We start from the raw sequence: 17,739 nt of genomic DNA on the forward strand, positions 1-17,739 counted from the left end.
TGCTGTTTTGCCCCGAGCAGCTCACAGCTTTATTCGCAGCTGCGCATTTTAGGTGCTAAATGAAAAAAAAAAAGTAATGCTGGTGTTGTGTCCGCAAGGTACCATGTGTGGACCAAGGGCCATGCCCCTACCAACTACGCCAAGTGGAGAACAGCGACCATGCCCTACAAGGTGGAGTGGGAATCCGATTTTGAGCCTTATGTCGTCGTGAGACGGGACTGCCCTGAGTACGATCAGAGGTTTGTCGGCTTTGGTTGGAACAAAGTGTCCCACATCATGGAGCTCGATGCACAGGTAATAGAAATGGAAGATGTTTGTTCTCATTAACATTTTTACTGTAAGCTTCGTTCTTAGTGGAACCAGCCATAAAACCAAGAGTTACTTTACAAACTGGCTGGGATTTTCATTCTTTTATTGAATAATCATTGTAATAATATAATAAACAATCTCATTATATAATAATAAGAAATGATTATTCTGAATTGTAACCCTAGTAGGCTCAGCTTTAAGGTACTTATGTTCAACTCTTCAAAGAACTGAATCACAGGTGCAGAAAGTTTTGGATTTAGCAAACAGCTGTAAATAAAAAATGCTTCGTATCCTTTGTGTTTCCCTCCAGGAGTATGATCTGGTGGTGCTGCCCAATGCCTTTATGATTCACATGCCTCATGCACCCAGCTTTGATATCTCCAAATTCAGATCGAGCTCCAACTACCGCAACTGCTTGACAACACTGAAGGATGAGTTTCACCAGGACCTCTCCCGCAAGTATGGATCAGCGGCTCTGAAATACCTCACTGCAGAGAGGAACCTGTAAAGCAAACTTCACGAGATGGTCTGCTGGCCTGTCACCTGCCTGACGCTGACATCAGCTGAGGGGACAGCTTAGCTGGTGCAGGTTCAAAACTGCCTCAGAATTATACCGTGTAATCTCTAGGAGTTGGGATGCTACTACTGCCCTTGAAGAAAGATACAGATACAGTAATTATGACAGGCTCAGAAAAATAGAAACTCTGTCCCAGGATGCTTAGTCTAAACCACCACAAAATACAGCTGCAGAGCTGACAGGAAATGGGGGAGTGTCCTTCCACCTTCTCTGCTGCGTCCCAAACTACATTCACAGCACACAAGAGGAACAGACACTACAGAACGGGGACAACCTGGAGTCCGTGACCAAACTTTCCAATGACAGCACACATGTGCCGACAAAAAGGCTGGATTTTTAAAGAGATCCTTAACTTTAAGGAATCTGGGGTGGGGGGGAGGGGGTGGAGAAAAGTTTTTTTTTGACAATCAGGATCTTTTTTTTTCCCCCCAACGAGGGCAAATGAATAAGGCAAGTCCATCCGTCTGGGGGTATTGCTGGGCAGCAAAGATTTCAAGTTTTCTACTGGCACCTAAAAGCAGATGAAAAGCTGTGAAATGAAAAGTGCTAATAGGAAAATGGCTTAAGAGATTTGTGAAGACAGCCAACTCCTGTAAGCATTTTCTTGACCTGCTGTGGATCTGTTATCAACAATTGATGAGTTGCTCTTCTAGAGCAGGATACATAAGAGTAATCACTGGAAAAAAAACCAACATATTTAGCCTTATTATTATTTTTCTTGATATTTAAATTATTTAAGCTATTTTGTTATTAGATGTAAATGATTCATAAAATAATGATGTACACCTTTTTAATTACTGTTAAATAATGATTGCATAACTTTTTTATTCCTCTATTCTGTTCTTTCAAAGAAAATGTAATCAAGGGTTCGTGTTTGTACAGGAAGAGTCCAAAATGGCTTAGAATGCTCTCAGCACCCCTTTCATGTTAAATCTGAGAACAACTGAATTGCTTTGATTTATATTTGACTCATCTGATGCCACCATATTGGAAGGATTCTTTCCTTTCACAGGAACTTCTTAAAACCATTTGAATGATTTGCACTATTAGCCATTGAGCCAGTAATGTAATTAAAATATAAAAATACACATAAAATAGTAGAGGTACAGCACAACACATACATTTTAAAATGTAATACAAACCTTTATTCATCAAGTAACTGATGAAGGATTAGCAAATTTACAATCAGAACGAAACGCATTGCTTAGAATGGAATTTGGCATGATGTAGTTACTAAACACTATATTCGTGGGCCAGAAGCTTCGGAGAATTATATGTATCTATTACTTTAGTTTTTGGTATCCAATTTGACTAAAAGCTCAGATGAAAGCTAACCCTTGCAAAAAAAATTGAGAATTTTCTTTTATTACTACAGCTTTTTATTTTTCATTTCTATTCATTACTGCCTTTAAAACATACAGCACAGCTAGTCGAATTTGTGTTGCTTCCAGATGATAGGCTGCATTCAAAGACACTAACATGTAGGTACCTGTACAGCACCTTTAGGGCTAAATTAAGTCAAGAATTATTGCACTGTGATATCCCCTATAAATCACAGCAATCATAGTTTGATAACAATTTATTTAGTTCAAGCTTTAGTTTACAATTAAATCAGCTGAAATTCCAGATTACATAAGTCACCAAATGGGTACTTACGATGCACGTGGAATCAATCGCTAGCAGCAGAGGTGTTCATATTATTTGCATTACCAAATGCATAGAAAAGAAGAGCATTCATTTCTCCTTTTTCCTTAGAGACAAAATGCATTACAAATGTAGACCTTCATTGCATGAAACTGATTATACCTTGGACCAAAACAACCTTCTGATCCCCTGTCATAAGTGTATTGGTTAGAGCTTATTGGTAGTAGACATCCAATTCTCCCAAAATTGATATTTAGCCTTAAAGCAACTAAAATATCCCTTTCTTAGCAAAAAAGGGAGCTTAATAGCTAAACACATTCATGCCAATTAATTATCCGTAGAGTGGTTTAAGCTGTTGGAATAGATATCAAAGGCTGCTGAAAACTTTGCACTGCATGATTGTTGATTGTCTCCATTTTGTGTATGCAGCCAAGGACCAGATTAATTTTTAAAGTAATATTTTTGATATACTAAAGTTAAAACCACAGTATATGTGTATTGTACCTGCTAGATGCTAAAAGGAAAAACTGTTGCAGTTGCATATCCGTCCATAACACACATAGTTTGTTTTCAGAACTATGATGTGTTCCCAAGATACTTTGACATATCCCCAGAGTACCAGTGTTACACCTTTGTGTTTTACCTTGTAAAAGCACCTGATATCTAGTTAACTAAAGAAATATACATAGTAGTTGTCAATTAGCACCTGAGAGGAAAACAAATGTAGGAAAAAGGTTAAGATGCCATGTAAATCGTCAGCCTGTTAATGAAGGAAGGAAAATATAGATACATTGGTGTAACATTATCAACAGAAATGTGCACAAATGTCACGCCTCCCATACAACATGTAAAAGGTCTGCAATATCCTGGGAATCAATTGGTCAGTGGAAGTATGTCCAGGTCTGATGTGGTGAGTTTCTGAGCTCAGTTATATTAGGCAGGGAATTTGTCTTTTAGACAAAAATAAACAGGCTGTTTGAATTTTTACATTTTACGACTCAAAACAGCTGAAATGGAGTTCGCGCCAAGAAAAGGGTATTATGATTGACGTCATTGCCTGGGGTTGCCAGCCGAGCCAGCAGCTGGTCTGGAAGGTTTGTGGGGAGGGTGCGAAAGTGAGTTCCTGGAGAGGGTCCCTCTTGTGTCTAAGTAGAGTGTTTTCTTGGAAGAAGGTGATTGTCCGCCCGACAGTTACTTCCCTCTCTGGGGCTCTGGTCACATGATTTTGCTGATGGATTGCGCCCAGCCCAGACCTAGGGATTACTCTCTAATTCCAGAACTCCGGGATAATCCTGGAGGGTTGGCAACCTGAATAGATCCCCCTCTCTCCACACATGCCATTATCACTGGGGCCATTGTTTTCTAGCCAATGGCAAAGGATCAGTTCTGGTCATGAAGCAGTGTTACTCCTGAAAATACCATCAAAAAAGGAGGATAAAGCACTGGAGGGAGGTAGAAGCGTTAGTCGCTTGTCATGTTGTCTTGGGTGAGGCCAGTAAGATGGTGTATAAATATTACCACCACCTCGTGACTACAGTGTGACTTGTGTACCTCTGGGTTGTCTAATTCTCCTTTCCTGCCAGTGTGCTGAGTTCGGTGATGCGAGTGCCTTTGCTGTATTGTGAAACTGGGTATTGATTGTACTACTGTACTGTGGGAGCCTGAGAAATGGCAGGTTCTCTATTTATTATTGTTGAGTTAAAACAAACTTATTTTTCTATACAGGGGAAAAAAAGTGCTTTAAATAAACTTGCCCTTTCATATAAAGGCGTCTTTTCTTTTTTCATCATAACAATAGCTTTGCTGTGAATACGTCTTCTATTTTTAATGAGCAAAACTGTGTCACTGCTTCTGAATGTGATCTATGATAGTTTCCAACAGAGGATAATAAAAACATAAAAATGCTTCAGTGCTATTAAGATTATAGAGATTTTGGCTGTCACACAAGTTACCCCAAACGTGCAACCAGTCATGTCCTATTGCACATCAGAGGGCACTCAAATGTGCGCTACTGCTGTAGGACATCAGGCATTTGAAATTTCTACATCAGTATCATTGCTTTAGCCCCTGAACTATTTAATGCATGTGTTGGTTTTACAGTCCCCTGATCCTCTTTAGATACGATAGTACAAAGGTTTTAGAATAAAACAATTAAATGGACATTACAAATCTGCAAAATCTTTTTTATTACTTGTTTGATTAGTTTTCAACACAAAAAGATTACTAAAAACAAAAAAAAACACCAACAATGTTCACAAAGTGTATCGTTGTAGCGTAGGTGTTTAAATTTTCACCACTACAGCCTTGATTGTGCCTGCTCAGAAATAATTTCTGGCTAAACAGGTTTCATGCAGTGCACAGGAGTACACATTGCTTTTCTCAGGCTCTGTTACTCTCTGTGCATTCTAATCACATCTGACATTATCAGAAAGCTACTGCTGAAAGTCTCATATCCTGGGATAGAATGAGATTTATTACACTTTTGAAATATCATTTAAGATACAACGATTCTAGCAAGTATGGCATTAGTTTAAATAAGCACTGTTCATTTTGTTGAACACCTTTGTGAAAATAATGCTGCATGACAAAATCTAATTACCTTTTCAAAGTGAAGTTGTTATTTTTATAGATGCTGCATTTCACTATAAAGTATTGCGAGGTGCCGTTAGGAAGAATGAGGTTTCATACTGTAAAACAAACAGTGGAAATTAATTCTTCACCAGGGTAATAAGAAACTTATGTGTTTACCTTGTCTGTGTACAAAGGGGCAGTTTAAATAGCACAGCATTTACAGATTTTTTTTTATTTAGCTGGAGGACCACTGTAATTTTTCTAAGTTCAAGATTTTAACCTAATAATAACTAGAAAAGATACAATAAATATTATTTTAAAACAAGGAATAAGTTAAAGTTGTTTAAAGATATGATCATTAACTTTCATTGATTTCTTGACAAGAAGACCTGACAACTTGTTCATCTCTTAAGGTTTGAAATAACATCTTTAAGTCTGGATAATGTTCTCAAAATATGATCAAAAATATGATTTGTATGGGCTACCAGATTGAATCTCATCAGCTGTGTGCGGTTCTGTTAGAACACAAAAGATTTTAAATATAAGATAGATAAATAATGGGGCATGCTGTTAGGGTTGCATAAGTACAATGAAGTCCTTTTTGTAGTCTTTTCCACTTGATGACATTCAATTTGACGTTATGTAATGCAATTACAGAATTTAAATATTTATCGGTACCCAGTTTAAAAAGCAGTTTAGTTTTTTGGATTGCACAAGCTCAGGAAAAAACATGTATATAAACTGTAACATTTCTATATTAGTGTCACGGTATGGTTTAAATTAAGCGCTTCATTCATTTACACTATGATTCAGATATGGTAGTTGAACTGTACTCGGGGCCTGTCTTTCTTCTGGAGTGAACAGGCTGTCCAGCAGAAACTGCTGTCTCTGTACACCACATTGAGCTTAGCCTGGCAGGGGCAAGGGCCTTGTAGGGCAGGGCCCCCCATTTCTTCTGTGTAAAAACCTGGGGTGCAGGTGCACTAACCTCACAGCGTCGCAGTCTTTGCAAACAGCATTAATATGTTTCTACATGGAGGAGCAACTGTCTGAATCCATGCACACATTGGATTATTTAGTGCATGCTCTAATGAAAGCCCTTTTAAAAAAACAGTTATGCTGACATACTTGCTACTTCATGTCTGATTGCAGCTCAGCCACAGTGTGCAAGGCTCTGTTGAAAGCCTTGTGATGCACAACAATTATAATCAGGGTGTCTGCTGGTCAAGGCTTTGGTTTAGGATAACTTGCTGTGCAGATTACTATCCCTAATTTCCCCCCTAAAAATAGGTGCAATTCACTGAAAAGGAATGTAAACTTAGATTGCGCATGAGCTTTTGGTTTTGTTGCCGTTGTTACACCTGCTACATACAGTAAAGGTAATATGATTATTGATTGGATTATTAGCTCAGTCAACAGGCATAATTGGACCGGCTCCAGTTTAAAAACAGAAAAAAAGTGAATTTGAAAAGTGGTTATATGAATAAAGGCGCTACTATATGTAATACAAGGCATAGCAGCTATTTATGAAACTACAATTCCTAACCGGCGTAGTGTATAATTTAAAAACATTTTGTTCTGTACTGCTGGTTCACTGAGCCCAGAGATGATGGATTCTGTTATTGAAATAACGGTTGAGGTGATAAATGGCTCCAGTGGTAATTCTGCTACATCTGTCACTTCTGAGAGGTATATGATTCGCTGTGTGAGAAATAAATAGAAGCTTCAGTCTACCACATTGCTAGACAATGTCTTTGATTAATTGTTGCACGTCTGATATCACAAATAACTGTAAATTACCAGCAGGAAATATTTCATTTTGAAGCAGCTCTCCCAGCTGCTACACTACAGGTGATTGACAAGCTTGAGTGCTGTGCTGTCAAGACATATTTTGTCCCACTTTTGCCTTGCAGGTAATGTATGAGAAAACTTAACCCATATGATCTTTTTTTTTAACTGCTATCCATTGCATTAAGAGTTCATCTGCTACTGAAAGTTTAAGTAGTTGCAGAAGTGAAGATGAGCCCAATGCCCACTTGTAAATATTTCTTTTCATTGGGTTTAATTTAATAGATAAAATAATATGAATGAGAGATGGGTGCTTCATTTTTTTACAAAAAACTAAACATAGCTGGAGTCAATGTCGTTGGACATGATTAAGGATGTTGTGCATTGCCTGTCTTGTTTGTATTTGAAAGCCCAGGTGTAAAAACGATCGGCTCTCGCCAAGAGATGAGAGAGCGCCGAGTGACTAATTCCACCAACTGCTCGGCAGCACAGCTTGGGAAATCCTGGTTGCCATCAGCTAGGGAGGGGACCATGACCTGGCTTGAACCTGCAATGGCTGGGTGCTGGAGCTCACCCTGAGCTCAGGTGAGTGTCTTAACAGGTTGAACACTTAGGAGGCCCTTATCTACCACCATTTTGAGCAGGTCAGGGAGAGGAAGAAAGGATGCCATCCCATCAACTCCTTCATTTGCCAGTTCCCTCATTTTGGAAAATATTCCTGTCAAGTTCCTTGGACACACGATTCCCATAAGGAAGGTTACAGATGGGTAGAGGCCACTATGTTATCAACTCTGTCAGGCTCCTCTCCTGAAATTATAATCCTTACTTTTGTACTGTGCTTTCAAAGCAAGCATCATAGTATACCACTTCAGTACAACATTTTATCTGATATTATATATAGTATTAATATATCTAATCCTTAATCACAGTTCCTCAGTGGCTGTCTCCCCTGTTTACTAAGGGATCCTGATAATTTGAAAAGACTAGCGTGATACAGGATGTTTTTTCTGGCGTTCTGTCTAAACTGAGTGTGAAAGCACACGTAGATATTCTATTAAACGTACGATTCCAGTTTCACCTGCTGCCATTGTTTTGTTCTTGGAGCAAACTGCTGATGGTAAGCTTTTTATTACCAGAAAATAATGTTTTATTTTTAAAAAATCAACAGCGCAAGTGTGGACTCATCTGAAATTTAACAAATCAATGTACTGAGGTTCCACTAGTACATATGTATAAAGTACTGCAACTCACTTACTTTTAAAATAGAAAAATTAGATTAAACCATGTGGTAATTATCACATCCTGTGTTATGTAAATGTATGCATTTAGATGCTCTCCTGTGAATGTTTTAAACAGTTTAACTGCTTCTGAAATATCTTTTCAGGTATGCTAAAAATAGCCTAAAAGGTGCTTGCTGTTTCACTGTACAAACCACAGGGAAAGGATTGAAATAATTAAATGGCAGAAGGCTTTGAAATGTAGTTTTCCTTTCGTCTGGGAGATTTGCCAGAGACAGATAAATTATGACTTGGTTCATCCTCACCAGATCCCACCATTTGGCTTTCTGACCCCCCCCCCCAGAATTCGCACACAAACACAGGGGGGAAAAAAAGCTTATCCAAGTATATATTTTAGGTGTTGTTTCGGCAATAAAACACACTGGGTATAAAACATTTCAACATTCTAGAAAATTCCAGGTAGAAGCCGGTAGGGCACCGAGTCCGTGTACCGCTTCCAGTCCTTGCCGTACTTGCTGGAGCAGCGGTGCTCGTCCCGGATGCAGCGGTGGACCAGCAGGATCGTCATGTAGATGATGTAGAAGTAAGGCAGGAGGTGGCCGAACCCGCAGGCCAAGCAGTAGGACAGGGAGCCCGTGAGATCGCCCGTGTAGTTGAAATGCCGAGCCACCCCCCAGAAGCCCGAAATCATCAGCTTGCTCTGGTGCCTGCTGCCGTCCACGGAGTTGTAGGAGCACGGGATGTAGGCCGGCCTCTTGCCCCAGATTATACAGTTGCCGTCCGTGCGGCGGAACAAGTCTTTCTGGTGGTTCGTCATCCTGAAGACGTAGTAACCCACCAGGCCCAAGAAGAGCACGCCCACGGAGTTTGCAGTCGACAGCTGGACTGGATGGTACACCAAGTACAGACCCTGAGGATGAGACAAAGGTCAGTCAAATGAACATGTAAAGCTTTTGTGAACAGGAAAAGCTTATATGGACCTTGCAGTCCCATCTATTTCCATCCTCCTTTTAGCATTTTTAATTTGCCCTTTACCTAATCAGGCAGGAACAGATGCAATTCTGTTTTACATACAAACCTCCTCTCTTTCTTATTTCCCCCACAATGAACTGGATGCTGTGAATACATGGGGAATTGGAACAAACCTGGAGTGTATACAGGAACGGCAGCCACACACAATCTCCCCATCCGAGGTACCAGCCAAAATGGTCATGGCAAATATCGATGGTCTTCAGGTACCAAGCTTCATTCCAGAAAAAATCCAGGACATAGATCGCCTGAAATGCCAACAAAACTCAAGAATGGACCTCTTTTAAATTTGTCACCAAACTTTCACATGATAAATGTAATGCACATTTAAAAACTGTGCCGTGGCTTTGCAAGTAGCAAGTGTACATGTCTGACATCACACGAGAGTACTACTGATAGCTTAAGGAGGCATGGGAACTTATATTGTATCACCTTTGAGTTGTCTGAAGTGCAACATACTGTAAGTAACCACCCCAGCCATATGTGTGATAACTATAAGTTCCTGAAACACAGCACTGTAATAAAACCTAAAGGTAGTGTCTTTTTTTCCAATTTCAATTTTTTTTCCCAATTTCTACCATTACTTTGCCCAGATCAGCAGAGTTAGGCCCTGTCCAAGACTATTGTTTCATCTCAAGATCTTACTAAATCGAGAGTTACCAAGACACTAACGGAAGGAATGTCTTTTAAATAAACCATTAAACTTAAAAAGTGCTACAGTATCAGAATGGTGTTTTATTTGAAATGCAAGAGTTTTACAAAACTGTTGGTCTGATATAGCATAGCACAACGCTCAGTTTTAAATACAGATCCTTCTTACCTGGAGAACATTGACCAAGATCATCGAGTTGGTCACCTGTCCGTAGAGCTCCTGCTGTTTGGCAGCATAAGAGAGGTTGATGAGGGTCCAGGCTATGATTCCTGGGCGCCCATTGAAGAAGAGTTTGAAATCGAACCACTTCCCAATCCGGGGATTGAACTCTATTCCCATCATGTAGTCATAGAAGAAATTGCCAGTGAATTTGCTGCAACATAAAAATGAGATTAGTGAGTGTAATGAACACTATTACCACAAAGAATACTCATTATGTTCAGAACATTATAGTGAGGTTAACAACTATGGTTTTAGTTGCAAATTTTTACAGCTTGGTAAAAAGGAGCTTTTGTCATCCACCTTGAGGCCAATAATTTACACAAACAGCTATATTCAAAAATTCCAATTATGCAGGGTAAATCTGCAACACAGAGAACCACAAATACGTAGAGGAGTTTAGGAATACATACCAGTCTTTTTTATTGGTGGGGAAGAGGTATGCCTTTACAAATGCAAATGTGGACACCGCATAACCCAGAATATTGGTGCACCAAAGCAAAGGAATCCAGTTATCAAAAATGATAGTAGGAGAAAACCACTTGAAGTAATAAGCATTTGCAAACCACAGTATGTGAGTTATAATCCAGGACTGCAGTCCGTTGATCTCATATTTATTTACAATGCCTGCATGGAAAAACAAAATACAGAACAGGTTGTTTAAAAATACAATACTTTTTTTTGACTGGCAATAACATCTGTATATTCTCACTTTTTGGTTGCTGAAGGGAACACATGGAGAAACAAAATAAAATCCCTGTTCTTTGACTACTCTCACTCAAGTTGTACGTTTTTGAGAACATCTTAAACATTTGTGTATATTATGTGGTCAGGGATAACATATAGTACAACCCAAATTAATGTAAGCATGACATATAATTGGTTTCTACACTGAACCATGGAACTAGTTTCTATATGTTGCCCCTACCCAGAGGTAATTATTTTAATTGATGAAATATACAGTTGAACAGATCCTGCTACTTCTATTATTAGAATATTATCATTCGCCTGCAGACAAGAAATTAACTACATATGTTTTATGTCATACTTTTAAGGTAAGATTTAGAAGACTTTTACTATACAACAACAATAACCCACTGTTCATAAGATGAACATGAATTAACTACACACTTTGCAAAGTGTTCACTAAGTTATTCAATCTGTTGATTCACAATATTAAATTTTGCACTGCAAAAGGTGGACATGTGCTATGCTACAGCTTGCCTTGGTTCTCTAAATAATCGTGCTTGAACATGTCGGCTCTGTGTTCTGTGTGCGTTTCCACCTGAACAGAAACTGTACCTGCTGGTGTGTGTGCGCCATCTTGGACTCCGCCCACATATCCTGGCAGGAACTTGTGACACACATCGGGGACACACATGTAGAGCACAATCTGAAACAGACACAGGCGTGTTCTGTTAGCAAAGAGCAGTTACTTCCATTTGTAACACCATAAACACAGACCTCTAACAGGTGTGTACATCAACAGTGACTGCAATACTTATATACAGCGAGAAATCACACTGTACTGTAATACAATGACAATATTGTGAAGGACTTGTAGGCATTTTCCCTCATTATAATATATAATAAATCCCGCAGTATATTTTCTACTCAAATGCATATAAAGCAAAACTGTATTTAAAAGAGTGCACCTTATCCCTCATATAGTAAACAGGGGACCAATCACCATGCGACAAAACTAAAAATTAAACATCACTAAAAGAAAAATCAATTCCTGTGAGCATTTAGGGAACTACTTTACTGTGTAGGCTACTGTTTTGCTGACCTGGAAAGAAACCCAGATGGCGTAGATCTTTGCAGCTGACCATCTGAAGGAAGGAGCTCGGTTCCAGATATCAATGAGGGTGGACTTCCCACTGTACAAATCCAGAACCGGTGCCGTCACAGAGCACTGGTACTGGTCACAGGCCATTACAAAATAAAACACAATGAAGGGGGCCAAACACAGCAACAGAATGACGCTGACCAAGGAAAACCAGTCCACTTCCCTGTAGAAGACAAGGCAGAGCAAAATAAAACAGAAATCCCATTATTCGAAGCATCAGACATGGCTTGTGGTTTTCCTATTATTGCCATTGCAGACAGAATAATGGCACCTGTTCATTTACAAACAGGCATGACAGGTTTCATGATGATTTCATGGTTTTATGTGCTACTAGTCGAACAAACATTTGTGGCAGTTAATACTATAGTTATAAAAAATGGTTACTTATGGAGATTCTGAATCTAGAGTTACAGATGTAAAATGCTATGCAACATTGTTCTACTAAAACAAAATTGCAAATAATTTTCTTAGACGCACATAACTGTGTTTATCATTGAAAAGCACGCAAGGGTGAGTGGTGTTCTTAGACAGCAGTAGTTGTACACACATCTGTCACTGAATGACAGTACAGGTGCATGCAAACTTCATTCAGATGAATGGAAAAGGATAAATTATTTTCTTTGCAATAACAAAAACGTAAGCCGTTGTGCCATAAAAGGCTTAAGACAGAATGAAGGCTCTTACCCAAAAAAACATTCAGCAACTAGAGTTGAAATCTTTACACCTGAACAAACTTTAAATTATTCATTGACTGTTTTCGGGAATGCCTTGAGACACAAGACCTCTCCCCCCATTACTGTCAATCCGTTTGCAAGTGAAATGCTATTGCAAATAAAGTGCACTTTAGGAAAAACTGCATTACTGTGCAATACTTTGCAAATGGCAGTCCTTAACAGGAACTGCAATCTCCTCTGAAGACTGGTAGTGTCGCAGCACTGCACTCAGCAGAAATGGAAATGAAGAATATTTAAAAAAAGGGCACATAAATGACAAAATAGATCAATGACATCCATTGGAAAAAGGTTTATGTTGCACCTGTTTACTTACCATGCTCTGCCCCATTGTCCTAGTTTTCCTTTTTCACTGGAACTCACTCCATTTGCAGAACTCTTATTCCGTTTTTTAGTGGTTGTTGACAGCTGAGGGGTAGCCATGACCCCCTGAAAGAACCCAGAGGAGGACTTTTTAAGTGCCAGAGGAAAATACAACATGTAAAATAGCAATTTATGTGTGCAGCAAAACTCTTGGAAGAATCACAATGAAACAGTTTTGCATACTTCATGTTTTCTTGCTACTAAATTACATTACTACCCTTGCAAATAACAAGCACAGGTAACATCACAAGCACTCACGTCAGGAGAGTTTAAATTCTTTTGTAATTAAAATGTAATATAACATGCAAAAAGGAAAAAATCCCAGTCCGATACCTCACCTGATGCACAGCTTATTTTTAGTGTGGTCACACACACAAAAAAAACATTCAATTTATATGCATTGGGTCAGGACCTGACATGCTGTATTTATATAAAAGAGTCAATAAATAAAAACATTTATCTAAAAAATCCAGTCACTTTCCCTGGAAGTTTGTATTTTACTTTGTCTTCTTTTATAGTACAGCTTGAAGTTAGATATACTTTACTCTTTTTTTCAGAAATACAGCTGTGGAAATTCGTTTCAAACATGAATCACAGAACTGAAAGACTGCTGGTAAACCAGAGTACACAGCAAGCTCTGAGAATTTCAGATTACTGATAAAGGCTCATATTTTGCAGAGTACAAGGCCAAAATCCATAATCTTTACAATAAAACTGACCAAGCATTTTTTTAGCTATCTGATCACAATGACTATGCAAGACTTGTACAAGGAATTATACCCTTAAATGATAATTTTCTATTAAATGGAATCAAACAGATACATTAAAAAGCCACCCCAGAAAAAACACATCTTTAAAAAACACTTGAACAAAGCACAATAGTATTTTTTTTTTCAGAAAAAAATTCTTGAACTGCAATAAGAAGGCCAAAGAGTAGGAGAGAAAAGGTACAGGAGAACACCTTGGGAAAGATCGGAGCTTGAAAGTGTTTAGTCATGTTAACCCATTTGGAGGCCATCCAAGAACACAGAAAAACAAGCTGAAAGACCATTAAAGGTGCCTCTGGGAATTATGTACTTTGGGTTGCACAAAATATGGTACGTGTTTCAGAACTACATACAAACTGTTCTTTTATTTCAGGGAAATTTTGGAAAAGGTCATTCATATTGTCAAGACTGCTATAAAAGAAACAATAATATCTCTTTCAAACAACAGCTATGACTACAGAAAGATCTTTGAAAAGGCAAGTTTATGTTACTTACATTTAACAATGGCTTTCAATCATACATACAGTTTCAACTGATTTTAATTTGTAATGACAGATTTTCTGGACAAGATATTTTTTTAAACAGAGAGAGCGGTGACCGTGACCCCATCCACAAACAGCCGACATCAGCTGATTTTCCTGAACCGCTGCACCAGCTTTATCAAGACCTCTTCTTCCTTTCTTTTGCGATTTCACCACACCTCGTCCTAAGGCTAATACAGTACACAGGCATAATACAGAAGAGCACGTAATAGCCAAAGTCCATTTGTAAGGCGCAAGATATTATGCAAAAATGTACTGTTAATCACAACAAAGTATGCCAATAGAGACTGCAAAGGAAGAGTATGTTTGATTATACTGTAATGGCGATAAGATGATAATAATAATAATAATAATTATTGCTTACACTTATATAGCGCTTTTCTGGACACTCCACTCAAAGCGCTTTACAGGTAATGGGGATCCCCTCCACCACCACCAATGTGCAGCCCCACCTGGATGATACGACGGCAGCCATAGTGCGCCAGAACGCTCCCCACACACCAGCTCTCAGTGGGGAGGAGAACAGTGATGAATTGGTAAGGGCCAATGAGAAATTTGGCAAGGATGCAGGGGTTCCACCCCTACTCTTTTCGAGATTTTTTGGGGATTTTTAATGACCACAGAGAGTCAGAACCTCAGTTTTACGCCTTACCCGAAGGATGGCACCTGTTCACAGTATAGTGTCCCTGTCACTATACTGGGGCATTAGGACCCACACAGACTGCAGGGTGAGCGCCCCCTGCTGGCCCACTAACACCTCTTCCAGCAGCAACCTTAGTTTTTCCCAGGAGGTCTCTCATCCAGGTACTTACCAGGCTCACACCTGCTGAGCTTCAGTGGGCTGCCAGCTGTGAGTTGCAGAGTGATATGACTGCTGGCTATCTACTACTACCACTACCATCAACTTATTTCTGAGGGCTAAGCACTTCTCAGATTGTGGACTTTCTGTAGCTGAAGACTGCACACTAAAAGAGAACCACCAACTCTTCCTCTGTTATCAATGTCTCTGGACATTATAACACCACAAGACATAAGCAGACAATTTCCGCTTGTACAGTATGTACTTGTGAACAGGCCTGGGAAGGTGATGATGATAATAATAATTACATGACATGGTATTTTCAAATTCAATTTGAAATGATAAAACAAAGTGTACCATTAGAACAATGCAGATTTCTAATGATAAAACCAATCAAGGTTGGGTTTTCATGTTAACAAGTCTTAAAGTAGACCACACCTTTCAGTTTTCTTTACTTTTTGCAACAACACATCTGCACTTTGACGGAATGCTCTCATTTCTGCAGACTACATGTTAGTCAGTTTTCACAGCAATGATAAATTGAAGGAAGAAGGAGCTGCCACAATCCTTGCTACTAAATATTTCAAAAGCTCAGGGTTGTCACCACACCCCCTACACACACAACCCTGAATGGAATCAGGTAATAAAAGGCATAGTTACTAGCCCATGATATGCTGAGCTAGTCCCTTGCATAACTGTTCTCAGCGAGAGAAGTTTTCCCAATGGTGTCACAAGCACTGCAAACACTGAAGTCTAGGAATATTGCTTGAACATTTTTGAAGATTAAAAGACATGCAGTTTGTGAGCATTTTTAGTTTCAAAACAGACCAAAAAAGAACAAAGAATAAGTAGTTTTGGTTTGGGGACGGAAACACCTAGCTTCAACAGTTCGGGTTGTATTTTGGACTGTTTTTATTAATCCTTATGACATCTAACTGTATATACTTTTGATAACCACGCACAGTACAAAACTTAAAGTACTTGGTATAAAAAGCGCACGGCAGACACCTTGAAGGCTTTGTGGATCCAGGAGGAAAGACCAAGTATTGTTGATGAAACATTTAACATTTGGAGGCTCAAGCTTACTTCCTCGATGCTTTCAATGATTGTATACATAGTTAATCTGAATCTATACAGTAGTAATTTTTTAAAGACGTTCATAAAAATAAACACATTTTCTAAAAACAAACAAACAAACGCAGGACCCCAATGCAGATAGAGTTCTTTCATATTTGCGAAGGTAATCGTACATGAGCCGCAAGCTAGTGTGAGGTAGTGGTTAGTGATGTTTCTTACCTTTAAATGGCCGCTAGAAATGGGGGTGTTGTGAATGTTTGTAGGAAATGCACAAAGCCACGGCCTTTCACTGTCCCTTAAAGGGACAGTCACTATAAATGTCATTTTAAGCTAACGTTTTCATTTATAGTTCGCACTTATACTCGCGTTTTTATTTAACAGTACTAGGAATAAAGCTGAAAAACCTAACGAATGGAAACAATCAAAGCACAGTATCTTGGAAAATAGTGAAAAACGTAATTCATTCCCACCCCACTATTCTTTATTAGATTACTGTGTAACAAATCCAATTGAATTCAGAATGCACACACGTTTTGACGATCTACAAACCGCATTGACGGATCGAGCTATCTGCAAAATAACATTTCTGCAACAGCAAAAAAAAAAGTCAAAGTTGCAACATCTGTTGAAAGACAAACAACCTACTGATATCATCTGTGAGGGTGGATCGAATATTATGAATGCGATTTAAAAACCTCGGCCAATGCTCCATCATTCCATACAAACACGTCTGTAGAAATCGATGTGACGATAAACACAACGGGAATTTTTTATTTTTACTAACCTTTTTATTCTTCCTCTACACTTAAAGGATACCGTCTTCAAATATTTTACCTCCAGATGTTAGCTAACCTCTTACAAAAGAGGACCACGCACATTAACAAGCACCTCTGTCCCTCCTACCTCATGCATATTGCAAGAAGCTAGGAAGATCGGACCAATTGTCTTTCAAGCCCGGCTGAGCATGCTGTCTCTTCTTCTCACACATTGGACAGACGAGCTCAAACCACCAGCGTCTGATCAGAGGGCTAGCAAGCGGCACGTGTTTCAATGTCCTATTTACCTTTCTGCTTGTGAATAGTTATGTATGAAATCCAATATATTATTTTCACTGGCCATAAAACAAATAAACAGCTGGGTTCACAACAATCGAGCCTTGAACGGGAAGGAGTCTGAAGGAAGAAAAAACAAATCTGCCTAGCAAGAGTGATTTATGACTTATGTTCTATTGCCGAGTTGTGCATTGCAAAAAAAAAACGTTTAGCATTGTAAAGACATTGATCAACTGGAAACATTTAAATGACATGCACCCTTAACTCAATATACTAGCAGTGAGGAAGCATAGCTAAAATTGCTACTCACAGTAATACTTTTAACTACATTTTCTTCTTATATTTGAGAAAACAATATATGAGTAGTAGTTATTTTTCAATTAAGCGTTTGCCTAAGGTTAAAAACAGTTTCTTTACTACTCTGTAAACCTATTTGAAAGACGAGATTTTCAAAGTCGTTCGAGATGTTACTTAAAAAGGTGTGAATGAATTGGTCTGTTACTGTAAAGCTGGTTCTTACAGGCTTACAGTT

The 17,739-nt window shown here is 38.8% G+C and overlaps 2 protein-coding genes across 13 annotated transcripts in view; one reads left to right on the forward strand and one right to left on the reverse strand.

Moving 5' to 3' along the window:
- Window positions 1-4,297, forward strand: part of large2 (LARGE xylosyl- and glucuronyltransferase 2) — a 237,931-nt gene extending 233,634 nt beyond the window's left edge. For all 11 annotated transcript variants that reach the window (XM_015338532.2, XM_069181876.1, XM_069181875.1 and 8 more), the window contains 2 exons: window positions 99-294; window positions 620-4,297. In XM_015338532.2, the coding sequence (XP_015194018.1) occupies window positions 99-294; window positions 620-817 (394 nt within the window). In that variant the 3' untranslated portion in view covers window positions 818-4,297. The remainder of the gene's footprint in view (window positions 1-98; window positions 295-619) is intronic.
- A 4,204-nt stretch (window positions 4,298-8,501) lies between these two features.
- Window positions 8,502-17,061, reverse strand: dhcr7 (7-dehydrocholesterol reductase). 2 transcript variants are annotated; one of them, XM_015338533.2, is made up of 8 exons: window positions 16,940-17,061; window positions 12,924-13,036; window positions 11,817-12,039; window positions 11,330-11,420; window positions 10,441-10,654; window positions 9,977-10,181; window positions 9,273-9,404; window positions 8,502-9,037 (listed from the first exon to the last, which is right to left on the reverse strand). In XM_015338533.2, the coding sequence occupies exons 2-8, from the start codon at window positions 13,028-13,030 to the stop codon at window positions 8,573-8,575; spliced, it is 1,437 nt and encodes a 478-aa protein (XP_015194019.1). In that variant the 5' UTR covers window positions 13,031-13,036; window positions 16,940-17,061; the 3' UTR covers window positions 8,502-8,572. The 2 variants fall into 2 exon arrangements, with proteins under 2 accessions (XP_015194019.1, XP_006642705.2); XM_006642642.3 differs by lacking the exon at window positions 16,940-17,061 and adding an exon at window positions 16,375-16,494.
- Window positions 17,062-17,739: the final 678 nt, after the last annotated feature.

Source organism: Lepisosteus oculatus, chromosome 21 (genome assembly GCF_040954835.1).
Source record: "Lepisosteus oculatus isolate fLepOcu1 chromosome 21, fLepOcu1.hap2, whole genome shotgun sequence".
Lineage (NCBI taxonomy): Eukaryota > Metazoa > Chordata > Actinopteri > Semionotiformes > Lepisosteidae > Lepisosteus > Lepisosteus oculatus.

Bases quoted from the DNA above. Each gene is read 5' to 3' on its own strand.
- dhcr7 (XM_006642642.3), bottom strand. From the start codon at position 16,479: ATGACATTTATAGTGACTGTCCCTTTAAGGGACAGTGAAAGGCCGTGG. The intron at 10,182-10,440 runs GTATGTATTCCT...TTTATGTTGCAG, and splicing joins CCCACCAATAAAAAAGACTG to CAAATTCACTGGCAATTTCT. The intron at 9,405-9,976 runs GTAAGAAGGATC...TTGGCATTTCAG, and splicing joins TCTTGGTCAATGTTCTCCAG to GCGATCTATGTCCTGGATTT.